At 36.0% G+C, this 23,346-nt stretch overlaps 5 protein-coding genes across 8 annotated transcripts; all 5 read right to left on the bottom strand.

Annotated features, from left to right (window-relative positions):
• Nucleotides 1-209: 209 nt before the first annotated feature.
• LOC122319432 (AT-hook motif nuclear-localized protein 17-like) lies at nt 210-1,723 on the bottom strand. Its single transcript, XM_043137496.1, has one exon. The coding sequence runs from the start codon at nt 1,479-1,481 to the stop codon at nt 483-485; it is 999 nt and encodes a 332-aa protein (XP_042993430.1). The 5' UTR covers nt 1,482-1,723; the 3' UTR covers nt 210-482.
• A 5,310-nt stretch (nt 1,724-7,033) lies between these two features.
• Nucleotides 7,034-7,513, bottom strand: LOC122318774 (protein PELPK2-like). Its single transcript, XM_043136380.1, has one exon. The coding sequence runs from the start codon at nt 7,511-7,513 to the stop codon at nt 7,034-7,036; it is 480 nt and encodes a 159-aa protein (XP_042992314.1).
• Nucleotides 7,514-8,226: 713 nt separating this feature from the next.
• LOC122274176 (AP-4 complex subunit mu-like) lies at nt 8,227-19,163 on the bottom strand. 2 transcript variants are annotated; one of them, XR_006228239.1, is made up of 11 exons: nt 18,952-19,163; nt 18,180-18,285; nt 16,859-16,974; nt 16,618-16,744; nt 15,810-15,911; nt 15,397-15,500; nt 15,191-15,295; nt 14,941-15,026; nt 14,603-14,690; nt 14,350-14,470; nt 8,227-8,525 (listed from the first exon to the last, which is right to left on the bottom strand). XR_006228239.1 is itself a non-coding variant. In XM_043083166.1 (10 exons), the coding sequence occupies exons 2-10, from the start codon at nt 18,217-18,219 to the stop codon at nt 14,408-14,410; spliced, it is 831 nt and encodes a 276-aa protein (XP_042939100.1). In that variant the 5' UTR covers nt 18,220-18,285; nt 18,952-19,163; the 3' UTR covers nt 14,200-14,407. The 2 variants fall into 2 exon arrangements, 1 of the variants encoding a protein (XP_042939100.1); XM_043083166.1 differs by lacking the exon at nt 8,227-8,525 and having other exon boundaries at nt 14,200-14,470.
• On the bottom strand, nt 8,427-9,489 carry LOC122318775. The gene is made up of 2 exons (XM_043136381.1): nt 8,950-9,489; nt 8,427-8,525 (listed from the first exon to the last, which is right to left on the bottom strand). The coding sequence occupies exons 1-2, from the start codon at nt 9,487-9,489 to the stop codon at nt 8,427-8,429; spliced, it is 639 nt and encodes a 212-aa protein (XP_042992315.1).
• A 107-nt stretch (nt 19,164-19,270) lies between the features above and the next one.
• Nucleotides 19,271-23,067, bottom strand: LOC122274174 (beta carbonic anhydrase 5, chloroplastic-like). 3 transcript variants are annotated; one of them, XM_043083160.1, is made up of 10 exons: nt 22,678-23,067; nt 22,435-22,572; nt 22,215-22,267; nt 21,123-21,284; nt 20,981-21,029; nt 20,729-20,842; nt 20,565-20,618; nt 20,362-20,444; nt 20,032-20,137; nt 19,271-19,707 (listed from the first exon to the last, which is right to left on the bottom strand). In XM_043083160.1, exons 1-10 carry the CDS (start codon nt 22,720-22,722, stop codon nt 19,507-19,509), a joined length of 1,005 nt encoding a protein of 334 aa, XP_042939094.1. In that variant the 5' UTR covers nt 22,723-23,067; the 3' UTR covers nt 19,271-19,506. The 3 variants fall into 3 exon arrangements, with proteins under 3 accessions (XP_042939094.1, XP_042939092.1, XP_042939095.1); XM_043083161.1 differs by lacking the exon at nt 19,271-19,707 and adding an exon at nt 19,715-19,869; XM_043083158.1 differs by having other exon boundaries at nt 20,362-20,618.
• Nucleotides 23,068-23,346: the final 279 nt, after the last annotated feature.

Consider the following 23,346-nt stretch of genomic DNA (forward strand, 5'->3'; position numbering starts at 1 on the left):
TGAAATAATTTTAAATAAAAATTAAAAATTAAATAAATATTATTTTTTAATATTATTATTATTTAAAAATTTTTAATGATGAAGACGGCTAATCTGGAAGAATCGGCCAAGCGAATTCCAGAAGCTTATAAATACCAAAAACTGAGATAAAAATACTGGAGAGATGTGTATATGCCCGAGGAAATAGTTTGAGAGAGAGAGAGAGATGATTGACCCATGACTGTCTTCCACCATTAAAGAATGAAAAGACGAGTTTATGCGTTTATTTTGATATCAGAGATGAAAATTTGAACCCATTTCCTGGTCTTCCATTCTCAGCAAACTAACTACGCACTACAATAACATTAACATCAGGATTAAATGGAAGTTAACCAACGGGGACAAACCGAAAGAACAAAAGAAAACGCGACAAACCCTAAGATCGAGAGAACGTACCCAGATTAACAAAAGAAATATAGCACCAAATAAATATGGTAAACTTATTAGTAAGGTGGTGGCTGAGGCGGTGGTTGTCTACTAGCACTGGGAGCCCAAATGACCTCAGAGGGCAAGTGACAGCTGTACATGGAAACCCCACACGATTCCTCCGGCGCGTGCCCACTTTCTCCGCCACCCGAAACTCCCGGCGAGTGCCCGTCACCGGCCCCTCCTGACACCGAATTTCCAGCATCGTCATCGACCGGAAGCCGGTTATACGAAGGGTTGTTGAACGACGCTGCGATGACGTAGACGACCCCAGCTGAAACGAGGGCTCCGGCGACCAATCCACCAACGACCTGGCCCTGCGGACCAGCCAGCGAGATTGTGAAGCCGTTAGGGACGGGGAACGACATCATACAGGGAAGGAACGTAGCGGAGATCGAGAGGATGTCGAAGCGACCATGGAAAGTGACGGTTGCTCCGGGAGTAGTTGAGGGTTGACGTAAGGTGACATTGGCGACGGTTCCGGATCCGGTGAGGACACAGAGCCCCATGTTCTTCCGTCGACAGAAGCGGGATATGGCTTCAACGACATCGCTTCCACCGGGGACCTCGAGAATGTAGGGAGTCATGACAGGTTCAGGCTGCCGGGCAATGAAGACCGGGGGTTTGGGCTTATTTTTGGAGCCGGGCGGCCGGCCCCTTGGCCGCCTGACCACTTCGATGCTGGCTCCGTCGCCGGTATTCGGTTTGGAGGAGGTTTGCGACTTGTGGGCTTGAGCTTGATCTTGGGGAGTGGCGGTGATAGGGCCGCTGCTACGGCTGTCGTCGTCTTCGGAGGTCTGTTGCTGGCATTCGCGCGGGGTGGCGGCGGAGACGTGTTGGAAGGGATGAGAAAATGGGAAGTTATGCTGCTGTTGCTGTTGTTGTGGGTGTGGATATTGTTGTTGGTGGTGAAGCTTTGAGAACATGCTGCTGGGAGTAGTTTCAGTCTTAGCTTCTATATATTCACCTTTCATAGTACCGTTGGAAGTAGTTTTTCTCTCCTTCTCTTCGTACATCAATTTTATCAGAACCAAAGGCCTCTATGATTGGAAGGATATTCGCATGAGAGAAACAAGAAGCTGTTGGTCTGGGAGCTGAGACGGGATGGGGCAGAGAGAGAGAGAGGGTGCAAAGAAGATGAATGGGTGGGTTTGGATTTGCTTGTAGCAATAAAATGGGATGAGAGAGAGAGAGCCTTTAAAGAGAGGGGTTGGGAGAGATCGAGAAGGCTTCAAAACCAAGTAACAGATGGCGCCGCTGGTTGGATCTAAACTAGGTTGGGAGTCCTGCTTCTTTTTTTTTTTTTTTCTTTTGCCCTTTTTTCTGTTGTAGTTTGAGAGAGTATATTAGATTAGGGTAGTGTTACACATTTAAAGTAAGATGTAATATTTCGTTACAAGTAAAATAAACTATTTTTTATCATATAATTTTTTTAAAATTAATTTTGTTTTTTAATTTTAAAATTTTAAATTATTTATTATAATTTATATAAAAATTTAAAAAATTATAATAATTATATGAGATGAAATAAGATAATTTGATTTTGTATACTTAAACCAACTCTTAAAAATTAAGATGTATAGCTTGAAATCTTATTCATTTAAGAATATGTTTTATTTATATTAATTGATGTCGAAAGTTTCTATACCAATAATTTGTTAAGTATCACGAATTAAGCAAGCTTTTAAGTAGTTTCTTTAATAATTTGAGTCTACCTAATGCATCTACAATTACTAGTTAATGATAAAAGTTCTATTTGCAAACTATTGACTTCACGTAATTTGATTAGTTAAAAAGGGTTTTAAAGTTAAATTTTTTAACGAATCAAAAATTGCCATGCAAGTAACTCGAAAAGGTATGTCATCCAGTATATAAACAGAATAACTTTAAATGCTAAAAATATAGGTACTGTTTGGCTATAAAATTTCTTATCTCAAACATAAAATTTTCATCTGATCATTAGGATTTTTTTAAATTTTTATATAAAATATAATAAATAATTCAATTTTTTTTTAATTTTTTTAAATTCTAAAATAATAATTATTTTAATATTTAATCTTAAAACTCAAAATTTTAATCTGAAAAATTTCAATGGCAAAGTAGAATTATAATGTGTGTAAGTTTTATACATTTATTTTTAAAAAATTAAGTTTATTATTAAAATAATAGTTTTTCATGTAAACTCTAAATTTATCTATTTTTAAAAAAAATTACATAAAACTTACTCGTATTAAAACATTAAATATTATTTATTATTTGATTAATAATAAAATAAGATATAATACCAAATATATTCCAAATGCTCAATAACTTTTCAAAACTCAGCCTGAGAGAGAGAGAGAGAGAGAGAGAGAGAGAGAGAGAGAGGGAAGGGTTGCTTTTGAGGGCCTTCCAAAACCAATGACTGAGCATTTGATGTTCCTCTTCATGTGTAAGGGGGGATGCATCTTCATGACTTCTCTACCATTGTCTCTAGATCTCCCTCTGCCATTGATCACTCGTGTTGGAGTGAGAGAGACAGAGAGTGAGAGAGAGAGAGAGAGTTTTCCTAACCCTAGTGGTCTGCCACCTCATACATTTCAAAAATTTGTTACGCTCACTTACTTTGACGAGAAATTCGTCACTTTCTTCATGTGCTAAAAAATTTGGCTTTTTAAAAAGATCTGACTTTTTCCAGTCTTTGATGAAAATTGGGTTTAGAGACTTCAAACCTTGTAATCATTTCGCTTGGCTAACACTTCTTCGTCTCTACTTATTATTGTCTTTTTACCATTCAAACCCTAAACTAAAATAATATTGAGACAACATGTTTAAAGTAAATAACAATGTGGCCGGCCCCTAACATATCCCAATTATGAGAGTTTTATATTCATTTGTTATTTATTTTTAAAAAAATTTACAAAAATAATTCATAAATTAACGTTATTTAATAGAATACATTATATTTTACAATCTGACATATTATATCAAATTACATCAGTCTATAGATATATTTTTATAAGATATTTATATAATTAAAATATTTTTTTTTTTGAAAAAATAAAGCATATATGGAGATTGAAAGAAAGAAATTAAAGTCAATCGTAGATAAAAAGCAGTAGTGGGTTATCGTAGGAGTAAAACTTAGAACAGGCATTCTTCTTAACTAATACATGAAAATAACTTACCCAAAAAAAAAAAAAAAATACATGAAAATAACTTCAATTTTATTGTATATATATATAGATATTTTATTTTTTTAATTTAATAATTACAAAAATAACTATTAATAAAGTTGTGTATTTTTCCTAGTAATTAAGAATGTTAAAAATATATTTTTAATAAAATGAAAAAAATGAAACCTTTTTACATTAGTGGTACCACCCGACACTTGTGGCCGACTAGCATAACCATTTGTTATAATCCTATACTCAAGTAGCCCAATTTGGAAGTTTCTCATTTTTTTTTAAGTAGGATCCATTGTAAAAATGCGATTTCTTTTTTTTTTTTAATTTTTAATTTTAAAGAGACTGCATTAAACTTGTGCTTTTATTTTTGGACTTATGCTTTTATTTTTTTCACTAATTTAATTCTCTTCATTAACTTTGAAATGAAATTTTTATTGGGAGTTTATTTTTTCTCCTATTTATATCTTTTAGCCTCCGTTTAGATACAATAAATATTTCATTTCATCTCATCATTACAATAATAATATTAAAAGATAATATTATAATAATATTTTTTTCAACTTTTAACTTTCATCTCAACTCATTTTATTCCAACTCATTATCTAAACGACACCTTATTTACTTTAATATATTGTCTTCTTATCCAGCAAAAAAGAATAATGTTAGATATAATTTTAGAGCGTATAAATCTTGCGCATTTATTTTAAAAAATAATTAGATCCATTATTAAAAAAGTGAATTTTTTTCATATAAATTCTAACTTTACCTTTTTTTATTAAAAAAAAATCAAAACTTATCCATCCTAATATTGTATAAATCATTAACCCGGAGATAAGCTACATTAATTATCCCAATTGCACTGGATCTTCTTCCGTGAGTTATTTACTGTAAACATTTTGTCAAGTTACTGCTTGATCTACAATTCTAATTTGATTAGAGGGAATAAAAAAATAAAAATCTGTCTTTATTCCGATCAAGTTGCTTGTTTTGGTAGTGAAATAAGATAATTAAGATAATATGTAAATAGGAATAAAATAGTTTGACTTAATATGTTTTATGAAATTTGAGAAAATGAGAGAGAAAAAGTTGATTAAAAATATTATAAATTTAAAATATTATTATAATATTATTTTTTTATATTACTTTTATTTTGAGATTTGAAAAAGTTGAATTATTTTTTATATTTTGTTAAATTTGTTTGTAAGTTTGATAAATTTATAATAATTAGATAATAATTAGATAAAAAAAAAACTAAAAATTAAAAATTGTGTTTATAATATTTGAATATTGATATAAGATGAGACGAGATGCAAATAATTTGGTATTCAAAAACTTTGTATAATTTAGATAGATACAAATATAAAATGTCCATCCTATTATATGTAATGTACGGATTAACAAATAATATTTAATATTATGAAACTCACGTGGAGTAAATATATATATATATATATATATATATATATATAAAGAATTCCAGTAGCAATCCGTCACCCACCCCCTCTGATTCCACTTCCACTGATGACCGTTGTTGTAAATTTGTGATATTGCCTTTTACATGTTTGCTTGCAAAAGAGATTAAAGTCTTTACTTGTAGGAATTTAGCAAGATGGAAAGTGCTTGTCAGCCCACCATTATTTTTTTCTGGGCGAGAGGAGAGGTGTGGGCTATTAGTGTAGTAACTCTCATTTCACATGTTTATACGAGTCCCTCTTTATTCCAGAATTTTCGATTTGAGCCACGAATCTGTATCACAATACTTCAAAAATATTCAGCTGGTCTAAAACTCATCTCATGACTCAAATATCATACTTTATTATTACTAATAATTTTAACTTATATCCTGATTCGAACTCCATAACTCAAAGCTATAAAAACTAAAAGTCAGCCCACCATTACAATTTGAGGTCAGCCCACAAACTTATTACAATTTGAGTGTTTTATTATTATTTTTTTCTTTCTTCTTATTATTATTATTTTTATTATTGTAAGATTAAAAATCAGTTATCGGTTGATTTTTATCTATAAAAATTGGAGAAATGAAAAACGAAAAATATTATTATTATTATTATTTAAAAGGAGTGGTTAACGTGAGATTGAGTCGGATGATAAGTCATGAAAAGATGTAAAGGTTGATGGATGGAAGTATTTTATTTTAACAGAGAAGGAATCACTTTGCGTGATTTTAACGTGGCTGTGGGTTTCAGGAAAAGCAAAAGTAAATTTCACACTGCCACTATCAAAAGGGAAATTTTAACAGTCAATTGAGCAAAAATTGGGATTCCATCCTAAATTGGAAACTTTGTGTGGAATAAATTTTGGCTGGTTTAGTTATATAAAACTAAATTATTTCGTACAATTATTATAATTTTTTTAAATTTTTACGTAAAATATAATAAAAATTCAACTTTTTTAAACTTTAAAATAAAGATAATATTAAAAAATTATATTATAGTAATATTTTATTAAACTTTGAATAAAATATTTCATCTTATTTTATCTGAACTGAATAACTAAACGAGACCATCAAGTGCGAGATATGAATCCAATATTTTCCAATTAATCTTAACATTGGATATAATTTTCACTTATATTATAAACTATGCATTATATATATAATGTGCTTTTTAATAACGATAGAATGACTTATAAAACTAATGTTAAAGATTTGACGGATCAAATTAAATCTCCTAACTTTTGGATGACTTGATTTCATAGATATGTGAGAACCTTAACTAAAGTAACTATTTTACTTAATTTGACAGTGTACTAAAAAAGATTCCACAAAATTGTGAATTTTAATGTTAAAAAAAAAAAAAAAAAAAAAAAAAAACCAAACCCAAAACCGTAGTTTTATATTTTTAAGACCAGTTTTATCCAGATTTTGGCCCGGGCTTGAAACCTGGGTCCTGGGCTGAAACTTGCATGAATGGTACTATGCATAGATATGTGAGAACCTTAACTAAAGCAACTATTTTACAGTCGTACCACCATATAAAATATTAATTTTATTAATTTGAACTTAACAAAATTAAATTAGTAGTCCATAAAATTTCACGATATTAATATTTTATCACGTAGTCGTATCCTTAGTTACGGTCCTGCCATCTTTTACCAAATAATACACAATTTATTTATTTATATTAAATAATGTTACTTGTCATTTTTTATATTTATCATCTCTCGTTATCTTACCTTAAGTTGTTAAGTAATTGAAAAACTAGTTATTTTGTTTTAGCCAATCAATCATTGAAGGTCACTTTAGGCACATTGTTGGTTAAAAATATGGTGAATAACATTTTTTTTTATCTAAAAATTATATGTGCAATCATTTTTACAGACTCTTTTATGCACTCTACTGATGTGATTGATTGCGTATTAAAAAAAATTAATGTAGTCAATCATATCAGTAAAGTGCGCAAAGAGTACACAAAAATAACTGTACGTAACATTACTCGGAAAGAGATTAGGGTTATGTCCTTGGGAAGGCTTGGGATGGTAGGCACTGTAGACTTTGGCAGATCTGGGAGATGTGGCAGAGGTGACAATTTGGGCAGTTTTGAAATCTCTTGCTTCGGCAAAGTAGGCAGTTCAAGGTTAGCCACATGAGGGACGACTGGAAACTCAGGTTTCATCAAAGGGGGTATATCAGGTTTTGGTAGAGTTGGGAGGTGAGGAAGAGGGGGTAGTTCCACCTTAGGAAGTTCAGGTTTAGGTAAGTTTGGGATAGTAATAAGAGGCAGCATTTCTGGCTTGTGAAACTCAGGAACCTTCGGCTGTGTTGTGTCGGTATCTATAATAAGGCGCAAGGCGAGAACTCCATTGCCACTTATTAGCATCGCGGCGAAGACCACAATGCACAAGTTCTTGGGAAAATTCATCTATAGAAAGCTATTATGAATTGTCAGTTTCAAAGAAGGTTGAGCTCCTACCAAGAATGTTTTGCATTCCAAGATTTACCTTACTGTTTTACAGAGGCGTGACATATCTCAGATGCGACGATTAAGAGATAAAGGGGCATAAGCAGAGTTGTTGGGAGGGGCTGTCTAATGTTGGTTGAACTGCTCATCCGTAGCGCACATATCAAACCCATAGGTAGAAGAGCTTTGCCATGTGTAAGCATCAAAATCGATGGAAGTATATGTGTTTGAGCTAGCTTTGCTTCTTCACAAGATAATTAGGTTTGCAGTAGCTTGAGGAATGATATCCACACAACACATTTCACAATATATTTCATAACACATGTTTTAAAGTAAGGGTATTTTTGTAAGAGTTTTGTTATGTATAAGCAAAGTCGCGTACTAATCTACGTACCAATATTGATTCCTTCATATTCAAAATTTAAATTAACACTATTTTTAATAAAATCTACTTTTTAACTAATTACATTAGATTAATGCACATATTAGTGCACAATTGTGCTTGTAACTAGATTTTTCCATTGTAAAAAGTGATGTGTTTATCATTTTTCATTTATAAAACATAGTTTTAAACTTTTTTCCAAGTATGAGGTAATTCATACTAACGTGAAGTAATTCAGCAAACATGCTAGGGATGTGAAGGTCTCACAATATTGATCCTAAAAGAAGTTCAGTTTAAAAGAGTTAAATAGTATGACTAAAACCCCTTTTATAGGATCCCCAAGAGCAATTTAAATGATACCTTATGTTGATAAATATAGTTCAGTAAATGATACTTGGACATGTAGCTCAACTAGAATGATAGGTTAGGAAAAAAGTATCACCATAAAAGGGGAGAATGCAATGCGAGGGCGGGGGGGAAGCTTTAACAACATCAGATGCGAGTAACGTAGGAATTGGCCTGAGTAACATATCTCACCCACCTATATGGATTATTAGTTCTAGATTTCTTTGCTATCTGCAAGTATTTCACCTGCATTGGAGACATACCACTAACTGAGCATCTACAAAGGCGCTATCAGAGATCGATATCAGCATATTATACCATAAAACATCTCTATAATAAAACTATCATCCAATTTTTCCAACAATAATTACCTAGTTCAATTCAAGTATTTAATTTTTTTTTTGATAAGTAATAAGAAATTTTATTAATAAGCATATTCCAGGTACACTGGAGGTATACATGTGAATACACATATTTAGGATCTAATAACTGATACAAGAAAATCTTGGAAATTGAGACCATTCAGCTCAAGAGCGATGGCCCACATAAATAAAGTCTTCCAAAAAAACCTCCTAAACTCTTCTATGGAACGTTCTTGATCCTCAAAAAGTCTATCATTTCTTTCACAACAAATACACCAAAGAATACAAAGAGGAGCCATCTTCCATACAGCCACAATCTGTGGTGTCCCCGCAATTCCTCTCCAGCTTGCAATTAATTCTATCATCCTTCCCGGCATGACCCATGCTATATCCATTCTGCTGAAGAAAAAATTCCAGATTTTCCGAGCAAATTCACAATGTAAAAGTAAGTGGTCTACTGTTTCACCATTCTTTCTGCACATACAGCACCATTCAGTTATGATTATGCCTCTTATTCTTAGATTGTCCATAGTAAGAATCTTCCCTAATGCTGCTGTCCATACAAATAATGCATCTTTTTTAGGTGCTTTGCTCCTCCAAATGTTCTTCCAAGGAAAATTGTGTCTTTGCTGCATAGTAATTGTATCATAAAAGGAGCACACAGAAAACTTCCCTTTCCTCGAAGGTTTCCATACTATCTTGTCCTCGCTTGTAGCATCGATAACCGTGTTATACAGCAAGCTGAGAAACTCCACCATCCCGGTAACTTCCCAATCATGTGCATCCCGGATAAGACTTATATTCCACTCCTGTGCACCATTGCTTATTACCCTCAAATCAACCACCATTGCTTCTTTGTCCCGAGCAATTATGAAAATATTAGGATAGACCTCATTTAGAACCGTGTCTCCCACCCACACCTCATTCCAAAAGCTGACCCTCTTACCATTTCCCACACAAAGACAAGTGTTACTAGCAAAGGTACACCATCATTTCCTTATTTACTTCCATAACCCCACCCCATAAGTTCCCCTACTTTCTTTAGAGCACCAACCCCCCCGTTCACTTCCATACTACATATCAATCACTTCTTTTCACAAGGCTCCCATTTCCTTGTTATACCGCCATAACCATTTTCCTAATAATGCCTCATTAAAGGCCCTCACATTCCAGACCCCCAAGCCCCCATCTCTCAACGAAGTACACATCTTATTCCACCCTACTAGATGGAATTTGAGCTCCTCGCCTAAGCCACTCCACAGAAAATCTCGTTGAAGTTTCTCCATTTTTGTTGCTATGCTGGCAAGGAGAGGAAACAGAGACAAGTAATATGTAGGAAGGTTGGATAGTGTGCTCTTGATAAGAGTGGTCCGCCCCCCTTTAGTTAAATACAACATTTTCCACCCGACCAATTTATTCTCTAATTTCTCCAACACCTCCTCCCAAATTACCTTGGCTTTGAAAGTAGCCCCCAATGGGAGGCCAAGATACTTCAATGGCAAAGAGGAGACTCCGCATCCCAAAATGTTGGCCAACTCTCTAATGTTCATCACCTCACCAATCGCAACCATCTCCGTCTTTGCAAGATTAATTTTTAACCCCGATACTGCTTCAAAACACAATAAAATGGCATTCAAAGCTTGTACATGTCCTGCATTTGCCTCACAAAACAGCAATGTGTCGTCTGCGAACAATAGATGTGAAATGTTAATGTTTCCCATTACAAAACCAGCCAGGAAACCCCCCTCCACCGCAGCTGACAGCATTCGACTTAGGGCCTCCATTACGATGACAAATAAAAGGGGTGATAATGGATCACCTTGTCGTAATCCCCGCGAGCTATTAAAGAAGCCCACTGAGTCTCCATTTACTAACACTGAGAAACAAGCTGTTGACACACAATGTCTCATCCACTTCCTCCATCTTGTCCCAAAACCACATCTATTCAACATGTATAACAAGAAGTCTCAGTTGACATGATCATAGGCCTTTTCCATGTCTAATTTGCATAAAATACTTGGCTCTCCTGACTTGATCCTGTAGTCCAAACACTCATTTGCTATAAGGATTGAATCCAGTATTTAACGCCCTATCACAAAAGCATTTTGAGTCTTGGAGATAATTTTATCCATGACTGTGTTCATTCTATTAGCCAGGACTTTAGAGATTATCTCGTAAATGCTTCCCAATAGACTAATAGGCCTGAAATCTTGTACCTCTATAGCACCCTTTATTTTTGGGACTAGTGCGATAAAAGTAGCATTCAAACTCTTCTCGAACTTGCAATATGTGAAAAATTCCTGGAAAACCTGCATTACATCTTCCCTCACCACCTCCCAGCACTTCTGAAAGAAAGCCATAATAAAGCCATCCGGGCCCGATGCTTTGTCTTTATTCATTTTCCTGATTATTATGTGTACCTCTTCCTCTTCAAATGGTCTCTCCAACCAAGTCATACTACTTTGGTCGATGTGCTCAAAATCTAATCCATCTAAAGTAGGTCTTCAATCATGCGGTTCTGATAACAAATGTTCAAAGTGTCCAGCCACATAATTCTTAATTTCAGCTTGGTTTGTAAGTGCACCGCCATCCACGTTTAGGGATTCAATGGTATTGAATCTCCTATGAGAGTTTGCAATGCGATGAAAAAACTTTGTGCACCTATCTCCCTCCCTAAGCCACAAAGTCCTTGACTTTTGTCGCCACGAAATTTCCTCCATAAGAATCACTCTTTCTAAATCAGCAATAACTTGCCCTTTGCGATTGCTCTCATCTCCACCTCCCTCCAAGCTTTGTAACTCTTGAAACAGATTTTTTTTTTTTTTTTTGTAGCATAACATCACCAAATATTTGCTCATTCCATAACTTCAAATCCTTTTTCAACGCTTTCAACTTTCCAGCCAATACATTACTCGGGTTGCCCTGTAAATGATATGAGCTCCACCATTGTCCCACCAACTCCACAAACCCCTCATGTTTTAACTACATATTCTCAAATTTAAAAGGCCTTCTGCCCCCTGGGATCCCTTCACAATCCAGCACAATGGGAAAGTGGTCAGAACAAATCCTAGAGAGCCTTTTCTGAGAGAGATCTAGATAATGTTCCTCCCAAGAAGGAGATATTAAAAATCTATCTATTTTTGACCAGGCTTGATTTGAGGACCAAGTATAATCACCCCACATTAGTGGTACATCCATTAATTCTAGCTCATAAATAATTTCTGAAAATTCCCTCATAGCAAGAGTTTGTCGACCCTCCCCCGATCTTTCGCTAGGAAATCTAGTCACATTAAAATCTCCTCCAATACACCATGGCACCTCCCACCATGAGGCCATGCCTGCAAGTTCATCCCAAAGTATCCGCCGCTTACAATCCAAATTAGGACCATAAACGCCAGCAAAAGCCCATGCAAACCCATCTTCAAAGTTTTTGAACAAGCAACCCACCGAATATTCTCCCACAAACTCATCAATATTCTCCACCACCCTTTTATCTCACATAAATAATACTCCCCACGAGGCCCCTTTCGAAGGTAAGTAGGACCATCCTGCAAATTGGCAGCTCCATAAACTCCTTATGACTCTTCTTGTAATAATCTTCAATTTCGTTTCCTGCAAGCAAATAATGTCCAGCTTCCATTGTCTCAACAAAGATCGTACCCAGAGGCGTTTGTTAACCTTATTCAACCCCCTTACATCCCAGCTCAGAATTTTTGGCTTCATTTAACAACTGACACAGCCCTTCCCTTATTTCTACTACGACTTGTACTCCCCTCATTTCCATCCTTGGCATCATAATTAATAGACCAAGTAAGCCTTCTCAACTCCCTACTTTTTTTTTTATACAGCACCATGTTGATAGTGACTGGCCTCAATGGCTGTTAACAGAGCCTTAAATTGGTCTTCATAGCCTACACACGAGATCTCCACCACACTTTGCATCTCTATCACCTTGTTCAAGACCCAATTATGGGGTAAGGGAGTTATCATACTTATAGGAGAAGGATCCTCAGAGAAATCCTCACCCTCAAATAGAACCATTGAACCTTCCCCCTCCACCTCCCTCCTCTCCTTTTCTTCCACATTTTCCTTCACCCAAGAGGCTTTAACTTCTTCATCTGGAATTTCATCTTTTTCCCCAAGCGTAGGACGTTCTTCACTTGCTATGGGTTCCTCTTCCTCCAACGACATGGTCTGTGTCTGACCCAAGCTTCCCATCGCACTCATCAGCCTTCTAGCAGTTCTCGGCTCACTCATCGGCGTGCTCTGGATCTCCTGCAGTGACATCGGGTTGCACAGAGTCAGATTTGAGATTGTCAGCATTTTCTGTCCCATCGGCGAGGTCAGCTCCTCATCCACAGACGTCGGGTTGCACTCAGAGTCTCCGTCGCTACCCAGAAGGTCTCCCTCTTCCGTAACCACTGCTAAGCTGGCCTCCACCGGACCACTGTCTGCCTCCTCCGAGACCATCGAAAAAATCTGGGTCGACTTTGTCACCCTTTGCTCAAGTATCGGCTCCGATATTGAAGATTTCGGCTTGGCCGAAATATCGGATGTAGCTGGATACCTCCTCCCCCTATCCACCCACTTCTTTCTCGGGCTTGGGCCGAGATCTAGCCCTTTACCCTTCAGCCCAGCCAACAAGTCCTGACCCAACAGCACTTCTGTTTCGTGGCCCATGTCTAAGCCCAAGCCCATGTTTTTTTCTTCCGCCCGTTTGATAAGCCATTCAATTTTTTCCTACATGGCTTTGACTTGTGCCATCAACTCCTGTAACATGCCTTCCTCCCTTTCCATATTAAGACCATCATTTTCTTTGCCATTTCCTACTACACTCTGGGTAGGAGCTAGAAAAACACCTCTCGGCAGACCTAGCCTATCTCTCGGCTTGTCCCCTATTCTGACATTGGAAAGCTGGTTACTAGGCCTCTATTGAAAAGCCTCCCTATACGACCGAGAGGCATAATGCACAGCCTTCTCTGGTGGTGGTAGTACAGCAGGGCTTCTTCCCACCTCCCTCATTACCTCCATCAACATCCTCCATCCCCTACCATCTTTGTCCTCTGGTATACAAACAGAGTTTCTATGGCCACCTCCTCCATATGCCACCACCTCCATGTATCCACCCCTGAAGTTGGAGCATCTCTGTGCAGTATAACCTCTTCCTCTTTCTCGATGTGCAGAATAGAACACCTTCCTCCCACTTTTCAGACAATCCTCCATGGCTTTAATGAACCATCTAACTGTGTTCAGACCCAAACACATCTTCGTTATCACTCTTTTCCCTCTCTCAATAATGAACACTTGCACCCCATCTCTAAAAACCTCAAATTCCTTAGCTTCTATAACCACAAATTTCGAAATCCCTGTCCCACTCAAGATTTAGCAACCTCAAGCTTCACCAGAAGGAAAGTTTTCACTTTTCCTCATGAGAAAACTTTAGGTGTACGGAGAGAATTTTCTCTCTAAAAACTTTTTTCAAGTATTTAATAATCATAACCACCTTCTAACCCAAAGAATGCATGCTTAGATCAGGACCAAATCACAGTACAAAAGCATAACGGTGAAGGATTCAATGGAACATTCAAATGACAGTGGAACAAAGCAATCTTGGTGCACACAGTCCCACAAGGGGATCAATATGCAGGTGCAAAAACCTTGAGTTGTAGTGTCCTGAAAAGCCAACTTACAAAGTTCAAGACAATTACCTGAAGCCTTGAAGCATTATACATTAGTATTGTAAAAGTCATGCCAACGGGCCAGATTCTAATGAGATTCCATAGAAAATGTTAGCTTTGCATGCAGAGTATGCTCAGATCGACCGACAATCTGTTGTGCATTGCACTTATTAGTAAATTCGCACAAGGAGGCATAAAATTTCATTAGAGGGCAAAAGGTAGCAACTATTAAATTTACTAGAAAATTACTTCATAATGCCAGAAAGAATTTGTATGAAATTACCTTCTTTAAACCCCACTCAAATCTCTTATGTGTTTCCTTGAAATCCGCTGTTTGTCCTGTTGCTTCAGGTTCCAACTCAAAACTAGCTCTGAATAAATAACATAAATTGAAAATCAGTGCACATTATACTGGAATACTATGTCTTCTACTCAACTAAATGTGCTTTGTGTTGACTCTTGATTCCGTAAATGATGAACAACCATCTTGTAATTATGACCTTCTTTAAATAGTTTTGCTCATATACTTTATCTAGCCAACAATTGCAAGCTATGTTAATATGTTAAAAAGTCCTGTCAATTTACCTTATCAGACAATAGAAAGATGACATGGAATAATACCTGGTAGTACATTTTGGTAGTGGCATCAGAACCAATATTGTGTTTGCAGTGATACTTGAGGGAAAGTCAGCACGTACTGTTGGAACCTATTATTTGCATATTAAGTCAACCGCCAGAAACAAAATTATAAAAAGCCAGGACGGATAAACGCCCATTGTGACATATGGAAAATGCATCCAATTTGATTACATACAAATAGTTTTTTTGAGCAATTTCAATGGTAGTCATAATAATCAAGAGCAGTATTAACCTTAAGGGCTCCTGCTTTTTCGATCAAAGTGTTAATACGAAAAGGAGGCTTGAACTCCTGAGTCATGCGGTAGCTCATAACAGTGAACTCTGCATCTGGAGGTACCTAATAGAATTAGCATCATGAAGCACCGGATTAGACAACATGAACACATATTTCTCTAACCGATAACCATATCCAAGCTACAATATCTTTCCTTCACTCACCAAGCTCAAAGTTTTCTCTATTGCAAAACTATCTAGACGTACCAACTCATGGAAATTACAATCATCTAATATCACTGCTCCAGACCCAGATGAACTCCCGTAATCTATTACAGAAATCATCAGCACTGAATGCAATAGTGAAAGCAGGATCTATAAGTATTATAAGAACCACATACAGCATTTTTGTGAACATAAATTCACAATGGGAAAAAAAAAAAAAATCATACCTAAGCAAATTATTTACCAGTCAAAAGCTACATGATTACATGGACATATGACATTCAAACTTGATAGTTTACTCGTTGACACATATGAAGAACTTGAGCATTGCAAGCATGAAGGAAAGTTCAAGTTTGAACAATATTATATAAATATAATGGCAGTGTAAGTAAACAGTAAACCAAGAGAAATACCATAGACTGATCTCCTGTCTCTTCCAATGCCCAGGTTGTCATTAAAAGCCAAGCGGATTTCTGGATTGCCAGTGAGATAGCTCTTCATCTGAATTTTCCTGTCTATCACAGAATTCAGTATATATCCCTGTTTAAAAAATTTTAAATTGATTAGAATTGTTCACCAATCTGAGATTATTACTTTATCCCTTTCCCAAAATCCAATTTACAAAAATGGTTTTCATACAATCTGAGTTATCAGAAGTTGGGGGGGGGGGGGGGGGGGGGGGGGTGGCGGCTTGCGTAGTCTATCCAGAAAGGGTGGGATGCACATTTTCTTGAAACAGTTCCCAATAATTATTTCACACCTCTGTACTCATATAGAGCCATTTATTATATCTCACAGAAATATGATTGTTTTGAGCAACGCATCAAAGCCACATAACAACTTAATAAATAATAGAAAAAACGGCCTGATAGTAATATATTGTAAATAGAAAATAAATGGTTAGAAAATCAAAGAAGAATAAGAAAATGAAGATAAAAGATGCATATGTTGTTTGCCTACAGAAAGTTAAAGAAACCATCATGAAAATATAGAGGGACTTGATTATTTATTATTGTATAGTGCTCTTATTAAAAATATATATTTTCTTTAGTGCTCTTATAACACACACATTAAGTGCTCTTACAAAAACATTATTGTGTAGTGCTGATAAACATAGCCAACTTCGCCATTTATAGTTCAGTTATATAAATTTATACCATGAAAAACAGAAAGCCGAATAATCACAAATGTAGAGTCAAATCAAGCCCCTTGTACACACACTTGAGCTAAAGGTGATGCTGATTTTCTCGATTATATCAACAAAGATTTCCTCCCTTGTTTGACCCCCAGGCTCAGTTGCTACAACAGATTTTGTCACAGCAGTTCCTGGCAATCTTTGGGTCCCTTGCTGCACATATCCAACTTCAGCAATCAATAGGATGCGATGCGCAAGAAAACTCTCAAAATTACACCACTTAAGTCCCTTTTATAAGAGAATTTGATTATTCGGATGACATTATACCATAAAAATGGAAGCAGGGCCAAGAGATTGCAAACGTGCAGCACCAACCACAATTGGCTCATTAAAAACGTAAGACTTCAACATTTCGGTGGATGTCGTTTGTACATAACCAAATCCTGGCAGTAATAGACAGTCAAATGCATGTAAGCCAATATATTTGAGAAAGTCAAATCAATAAAATCAATTGGTAATTTTAAGTTGAATGCAGTGTCAAAACTTATTGTGGAATGGGAATCTTAGTACTTCTTGAACAGAAGAAAAACACACATGCATTCCACCAGATCACAGGTTAATATATTTGTCGTACTTCGATGCAAGAAATTCCAAGATGAATATATTTTCTCAAAGCCACTGAAGTATGCATATAATTCAGAAATGCAGCATGAAATGCTTGAACTTACTAAACTTGTACAAGAAGGATAAAGAGATAACAGTGCTTCAACACAAAGCATGGTAGATGACAATTCACTAGCAGGATTAAGTTACTGCATTAGATGAGCCGCCAAAAAGAAAAGGCAGAGCTTTGTATATATACCCAGTAAATATAAGGACCAAGGAATTAGCACAATATGACAGGATACTTACAATGACTTCATCAAGCAACTTGTACACAAGCACAAAGTTTTTTCGCAATGAATTTTCATTAAGAACCCAAGATAATCTTTAATGACATGGGAAATCCTTTCCAAAAGCTCCAAGACAAGAGAAGGTGACACATTAACTCTTGTAGTTGCAACGAAATATAATCCAACAACCTTCACATGAAAGTAGTTTACACCATCCACATTCTAAACAAGTGAAGACCCAAAAATTAAATAAAAATAGCACACTGTATCAGGTAAATGACCAGAGGACATGGTGTGATTAAAATAATCCACAGATCATTCAGAGATACAAGTAAATTCACCAAAAAAATTAGTTTGTGACAAAGTTTCATATTTAAGAATTTCACCAATGGCATCTTAAACTATATATGTTGTAGGTTCTCTCCCACAAAAGGCAGGATTGAAACAAGAAAATGAAGAAAAGAGACCTCAATAATCTTACCAATAATAAAACAATACAACCGCCCACTAAAAAATGTAACGGCCAATGAAAAAGAGTAGTAGCAAAGAAATGGCCAAAGAAGCTTTTGAAAATTAATGCGCTCCCAGGAAAATTCTCCAATACACAACATGTCATCCTTTCAAGACTAAATACAAAGATGGTGGAAAGAAAGCAGACATTTATTTTTGAACTTCCGGTGCAAAAATGAATCTATACGACTAAGAAAAGAAATAGTACGGACTCTCATTCTTCGAATAAATCGGTAATATAATACCTACAAAGACAGGTGGTGCCTCCTGGCTCCTCTTGCCCATCCTCTTTCCAAAACTTCACTTTCCGGAAAAATATTTCAGTACTTCCCTTTTGTACTTCACCTCGTTCTGCAAGATGCCGATTACATATAGTTAAACTTTTGGTTTCGTAAAAAACAATGTTCCTTATAATAAACACAAATTGGAGGCCAGAACTCGTCAATGCATATTCCCCATGGCTACGGGGTTCAACATAAAGCATTGATTTGATCCACAAACGGGCAGAATCTTTTTGTCCCGTCATGTGGCCTTTGATGAGCTAGGTAAAACAGAGTCTAACAATCCTTCCATAAATCAGAAAGTCTAATTGATTTCTCTCTTTCTTATTTCCGCCTAAATGCACAAGGTCGAAACCGATAAGGATTTTTCCGTTCTGACTGATTCAAGATACAAAGGAAGAAAAACAATGACGGAATAGACGAGTTTAACTAAAAAGAAAAATAAAATGAATTGGACATAACCAAAACAGCTATAAATGATCAGCTCTCGTTCTCGTAATGTTCGGACGTACTGATATGCCAAAGAAAGTGTCCGATTTTATGGAGGCAAAAGCAAGCACATCCAACGGAGACACTTGCATTTAAACAAGACTGAGCCACACAGCTTAGATTGAGTTTGAAAGAAATTCAGATAAAGAAGAAAGATCATGCAGCGTAACCACAGAAATGAAAATAAAATTGAGGAAATTATATTTGCAAAGATGGAGAGGCAATGAGAGAGAGGAGGAGGACTGACAGTCGCGAAGAACATTGCTGTCGCCACGCTGCGAGAGCAGAGCACGTAGAACTGCGAGTCGCTCCCGGTTCGTACTGAGTCCAATGCAATTGCTTTCGCCTGTCTTCCCCATCCTCACAACAAATTGATTATATAAAAATAATTTTATATAATTATTATAATTTGATGTGAATTATTAAATTACAACTTTTATAAATTATATAAAAATACATCAGTATGTAATATTATTTTTATGTTACATATTTTGAAACTACTGTTCTAAATGACAGCATTTCATTTGTGATTTTATTATTAGAATTATATTAAAAATAAAATGGTATTTTGTGACAACATAAAAGGAACTCGTAATTCATAGTTTTAAAAAGAGTACGAAATTTACACATTCTAAATAAGACATCTAATAATTTTCCATCTATCTCTACTCTAGTTCCTATAAAAGTAAAATGATCAACTTTACAATTGAACCTGATTTTACTTTCCTTTTTACAGACAGATGTGTTACATAATTTGAATTGGATCTTTTAGACCAACCAATCCCAGCCTGTAGCAAACAACTCAACACCAAAACGCTTGATCTTTGACAGAGAATGTGCCCCCTTCTTCAATGCTGCTTCCCTTCAAATCAAGAGTCCACTTCTCAAATGTACAATTTAGAAAATCATAATACCCTCCATGAATACAGAGCAACTCTTTTCTGAATCTATCTTGTATCCACGGGTATGTAAGCAAGTTCATTAACGAACGGTTGACTGATTCCTGTCACCACATTCAACAACAATTACTCCAATGATCAGCGGTTTCTCCGACTTAGAAACTCTACCGGAATTATAATTCTTCTAATATGAATTCTCTTGTGAGCTTCGCCTTCACGGGCATTAGAATCTCGTCTACTTCATTAGCAATGTTCTAGCAAGTTACCTATCAAAAAGAGTAATGTTCTGCCAAGTTGAATCTAGCTGATTGAAGTCTCAAGTAATATCACATTTTGGAACATGGACAATTTGTATAGGCGTTTCTAACTTTCTAGTTGCAAATTTGATGTTATAGCATACTAAGATTGTGTTATTATATGAAGTGAACCTTCTCACAGTGTCTGCACTGCTGGTCAAAGCTATGGTGGGCTGCATCAGCTTCTGCTTTTAATTTGGCTGCTTTTGCATTCACGACCCACTTACGAAGAAAACTTCTGAAAGAGAGAAATGAACAGAAATGTGAAATTGAGTAAAACGTTCTTTTTTGATAAGTAAGAAAGATTTTATTGATCCACGTAATTAGGCAAAGCCCGAGTACACAGGGAGTATATAAAATAGAGCCTAATTATTGAGTAAAACCTAACACAAAGATAAAATCTAATCTATTGATGAAGCCATAAGTACACTAAAGACAGAATCAAAAGTTGCATAATCAAACCTTGAGTCTGCATCATCTTGCATGCTCATAAGGGCTTGTATTCCACCACAGCTACTGTGACCAATTACTAAAATATTTTCAACCTGGAAACAGTAGATTTGTGATTTCATCGGTAAACGAGCAGAGGGACTGAAACAAGTGCTCAGGCAATTTAAAATGTCAAGAGGGTTCATTTTTTTCCGAGAGTAAAGGTCTTTACTTACTTCAAGAGTATTTACTGCAAACTCAAGAGCAGCATTAGTTTCTGAAGGCCCATTCTGTAAAAAAGATCAAACAAAATGAAATTGTTATGTTTGGCTATGGACAAAATCAATTGGAATATTGTGTTTGCTCAGTACACAACATAAAATTACTTTTTATGGAATACCTCTAGTGGAGGGACAAGATTTGCAACATTCCGAATCATAAAGGCTTCTCCAGGTTGAAACCCAAGGATGTTAGAAGGGCATACCCTAGAGTCTGCACAAGCAATCACCATAAACTGTTTTTGGATATGTCAGCTTAACATATCTACCGAATCTTATTCACAAAAACTTCCAAGGAGCACAGTAAGCAAGTAGGAGACACTTCATATTGTATCAAGAACAATCAACAGAATTGACTCAAGTATGTTTATCACCTTTGGGTATTGAGCTTCAGCAATAGTCTGAAAGTACTCCGATTCCTTTCTATTAAAAGACATAAGTCAGTGAGCTGATATTGGGCAAAGTAATTTTCTCAAAGCTAGGAATGTACTCATATGCATACTAACTAGTTCTCACATATATTTCTGCTTCTTAAAATTAAGAAACCTCTGTTTCATCTCAACAAAGAAGTCCTGGCCTCCATCAATTTCACCCACATCTTTCAAATTATAGCTCATGTGTTCCTGTGCCAATCCAAGGGAGCTGCTTGCAGCCTTAAGTCTCAAGACTTGGCTTCTCCTACAGATAGAGAAGCCAAATATTTTTAAGACAATTTCTATCGAAATTTCAATATTTTTAAGTAATGTTACACACAGACACCTAAGTATTTAAGTAAAGTTGACACATCCTTATATTCTGAGTCAGCAAAAAAAGTAACAGTTGCATTGATGTCTGCAACAAGCAGAGCGCAGCATTCTTTAGCAATAAAAACTAGACATGGCATTCTTTTAGCATTGTCATGAAATCAATATCTTACCACGGACCAGGTCAACTGAAATCATCAGCCAGGTTTTCTTTACATACAAAAATATCGAGGAAAGGCGACCAAGATATAGGAAGACTGTATAAATAAATTTTCTTATCAAATTGATGGGGTTAAACACAGATGATGTGATGATTTGATAAATTAAAATGACTACTTTCACCAATAAAGGAAAGGACAATCAATGAGCTCTGAATCAACAAAATTGATGCATTTAACAGCTGCTAATTGCAGATGAAGTTAGCAGCGACAAAAGACTAATGAAACTGCAAAATTGCATTAATCAACCTTCTGCACAGGCACAACTTCTTCAATCTTTCTTTTTTTTGGAAAATAAACTTGCGTGACAATTAACACAGATATAGTCTCAGCGTTTGAGACCTATGTTCTCATTTTCAGAACCTAACCGAACTTGGATGAAGCATAACAATAATTTTTTATCACCAAAATGTAACAGACATCTTCACCGCTCGTGTGAAATACTAAATTCTGCCACTTTGTCCCAAAAGAGTAAAGGAACCCCGCCACCTAAGAACGTTAATTTGAGCCTGGTACAGCTCGTTTCAGCCAATCGGGATCCATATTTTCTATTTTCCAAACTTCCCATTTTTCTTCGAGATTTTTCACATATTAATCGTAATCAACAATCACAACAGAGAATTTTCTTTTAGGAAGTAAGTACTTACTGGACTGAAGGCAGTGATCTTACTTGGGCCTCCTCATTCTTTGCCAATTTGGTCTGGAAATCAAACAATAGAAGAATACCATAAGACTAATACTTTAATACGGAACAAACAGTAAAATTTTCTTTCAAAAGTAATAGAACACTTTGAAGAAGCAAAGCAGATTATGGGTTAAGAAAAAGATAAAAGAGGAGAGGATAAGTGAGGAAGATCAAGAACTCACGGGGAGTGGATTGAGCCAATGTCTGGAAAACCCAACAAAGGAACAGGTGAAACCAGTAACGGGTGAGCCTCCAGAAATCCAGGAGGAGGAGCTTGGAACTGCCATTCTTGATATGAGCGAACGAGCAAGCAGTACAACCTGTGTTTTTTCCGAGGTTAGAGTCGAGCTTTTACATGATGCGAATAAAAAAACGAACGTTTTTGGTCGTTTAGGTTAAGATTGAAATAACATCATATTACTTACGAATTTAGCAGACCATCTCTGTTGCCTCATTTGCAGTTGGGTCATGGTTGTTGGGTGATACCTTCAAATCATTTGAAGCCATATTTGTACCTATCTATCCTATAAATGTTAAAACTGTTAAATAATATATATATATATATATTTATATTAAGTTCTTTCGTACGTGGGAGTGCAGCTATCATACGTTTATGAGTTCATAGAGAGTAGAGATGCCATACCATCATGAAATGAATGACATACTTATCCAAATAGCAAGGACGGACGACACTCGTGATTATCCTATTGTGTTTGGTCACTATCCTCCTTTACCCACCCGTCCAAGCAAAGACTTGGCTTGGCTTGATCTCTTTCCTATCTCACGAAAGTCACTAAAGATATTGCGGACCAGCGTTGATCTCATTCCAACAATGCCAAAATGCCAGCCTCATAAAATTCTGTCACAGTGATGGTCGATACATCTATTTGACACCCCCAAACACATACTCACCCCTTCATAAATATTTGATCGGTAAAATTTCTTTGATAAAATAAGAGAGTTATGATCTAGTGCACTTTTTCTTTTATTTTTTCACCCTTTTTACTGTTTACTTTATTTCTTTCTTTTTCCTCTCCACATTCTCTTCCTACCCAGATTAGTAACTTACAGTTCGTAAGGAGAAATCTGCTTGG

The sequence above is a fragment of the Carya illinoinensis genome, chromosome 8 (genome assembly GCF_018687715.1).
Source record: "Carya illinoinensis cultivar Pawnee chromosome 8, C.illinoinensisPawnee_v1, whole genome shotgun sequence".
In the NCBI taxonomy this organism is placed as follows: Eukaryota; Viridiplantae; Streptophyta; class Magnoliopsida; order Fagales; family Juglandaceae; genus Carya; species Carya illinoinensis.

Bases quoted from the DNA above. Each gene is read 5' to 3' on its own strand.
- LOC122318774 (XM_043136380.1), bottom strand. From the start codon at position 7,513: ATGAATTTTCCCAAGAACTTGTGCATTGTGGTCTTCGCCGCGATGCTA.
- LOC122274176 (XM_043083166.1), bottom strand. From the start codon at position 18,219: ATGGGCAAGAGGAGCCAGGAGGCACCACCTGTCTTTGTAG. The intron at 16,745-16,858 runs GTATAATGTCAT...GGATATGTGCAG, and splicing joins GCCCTGCTTCCATTTTTATG to CAAGGGACCCAAAGATTGCC. The intron at 15,912-16,617 runs GTGTGTGTACAA...ATTCTGTGATAG, and splicing joins CAGCATCACCTTTAGCTCAA to ACAGGAAAATTCAGATGAAG.
- LOC122274174 (XM_043083158.1), bottom strand. From the start codon at position 22,722: ATGACCCAACTGCAAATGAGGCAACAGAGATGGTCTGCTAAATTC. The intron at 21,030-21,122 runs GTGAGAACTAGT...GTCTTTTAATAG, and splicing joins TTTAAGAAGCAGAAATATAT to AAAGGAATCGGAGTACTTTC. The intron at 20,138-20,361 runs GTTTGATTATGC...TCTCTCTTTCAG, and splicing joins CAAGATGATGCAGACTCAAG to AAGTTTTCTTCGTAAGTGGG.
- LOC122319432 (XM_043137496.1), bottom strand. From the start codon at position 1,481: ATGTACGAAGAGAAGGAGAGAAAAACTACTTCCAACGGTACTATGAAA.
- LOC122318775 (XM_043136381.1), bottom strand. From the start codon at position 9,489: ATGGTGGTTGATTTGAGGGTAATAAGCAATGGTGCACAGGAGTGGAAT. The intron at 8,526-8,949 runs GTATGGAAGATG...TCTCCAATGCAG, and splicing joins GGACACCACAGATTGTGGCT to GTGAAATACTTGCAGATAGC.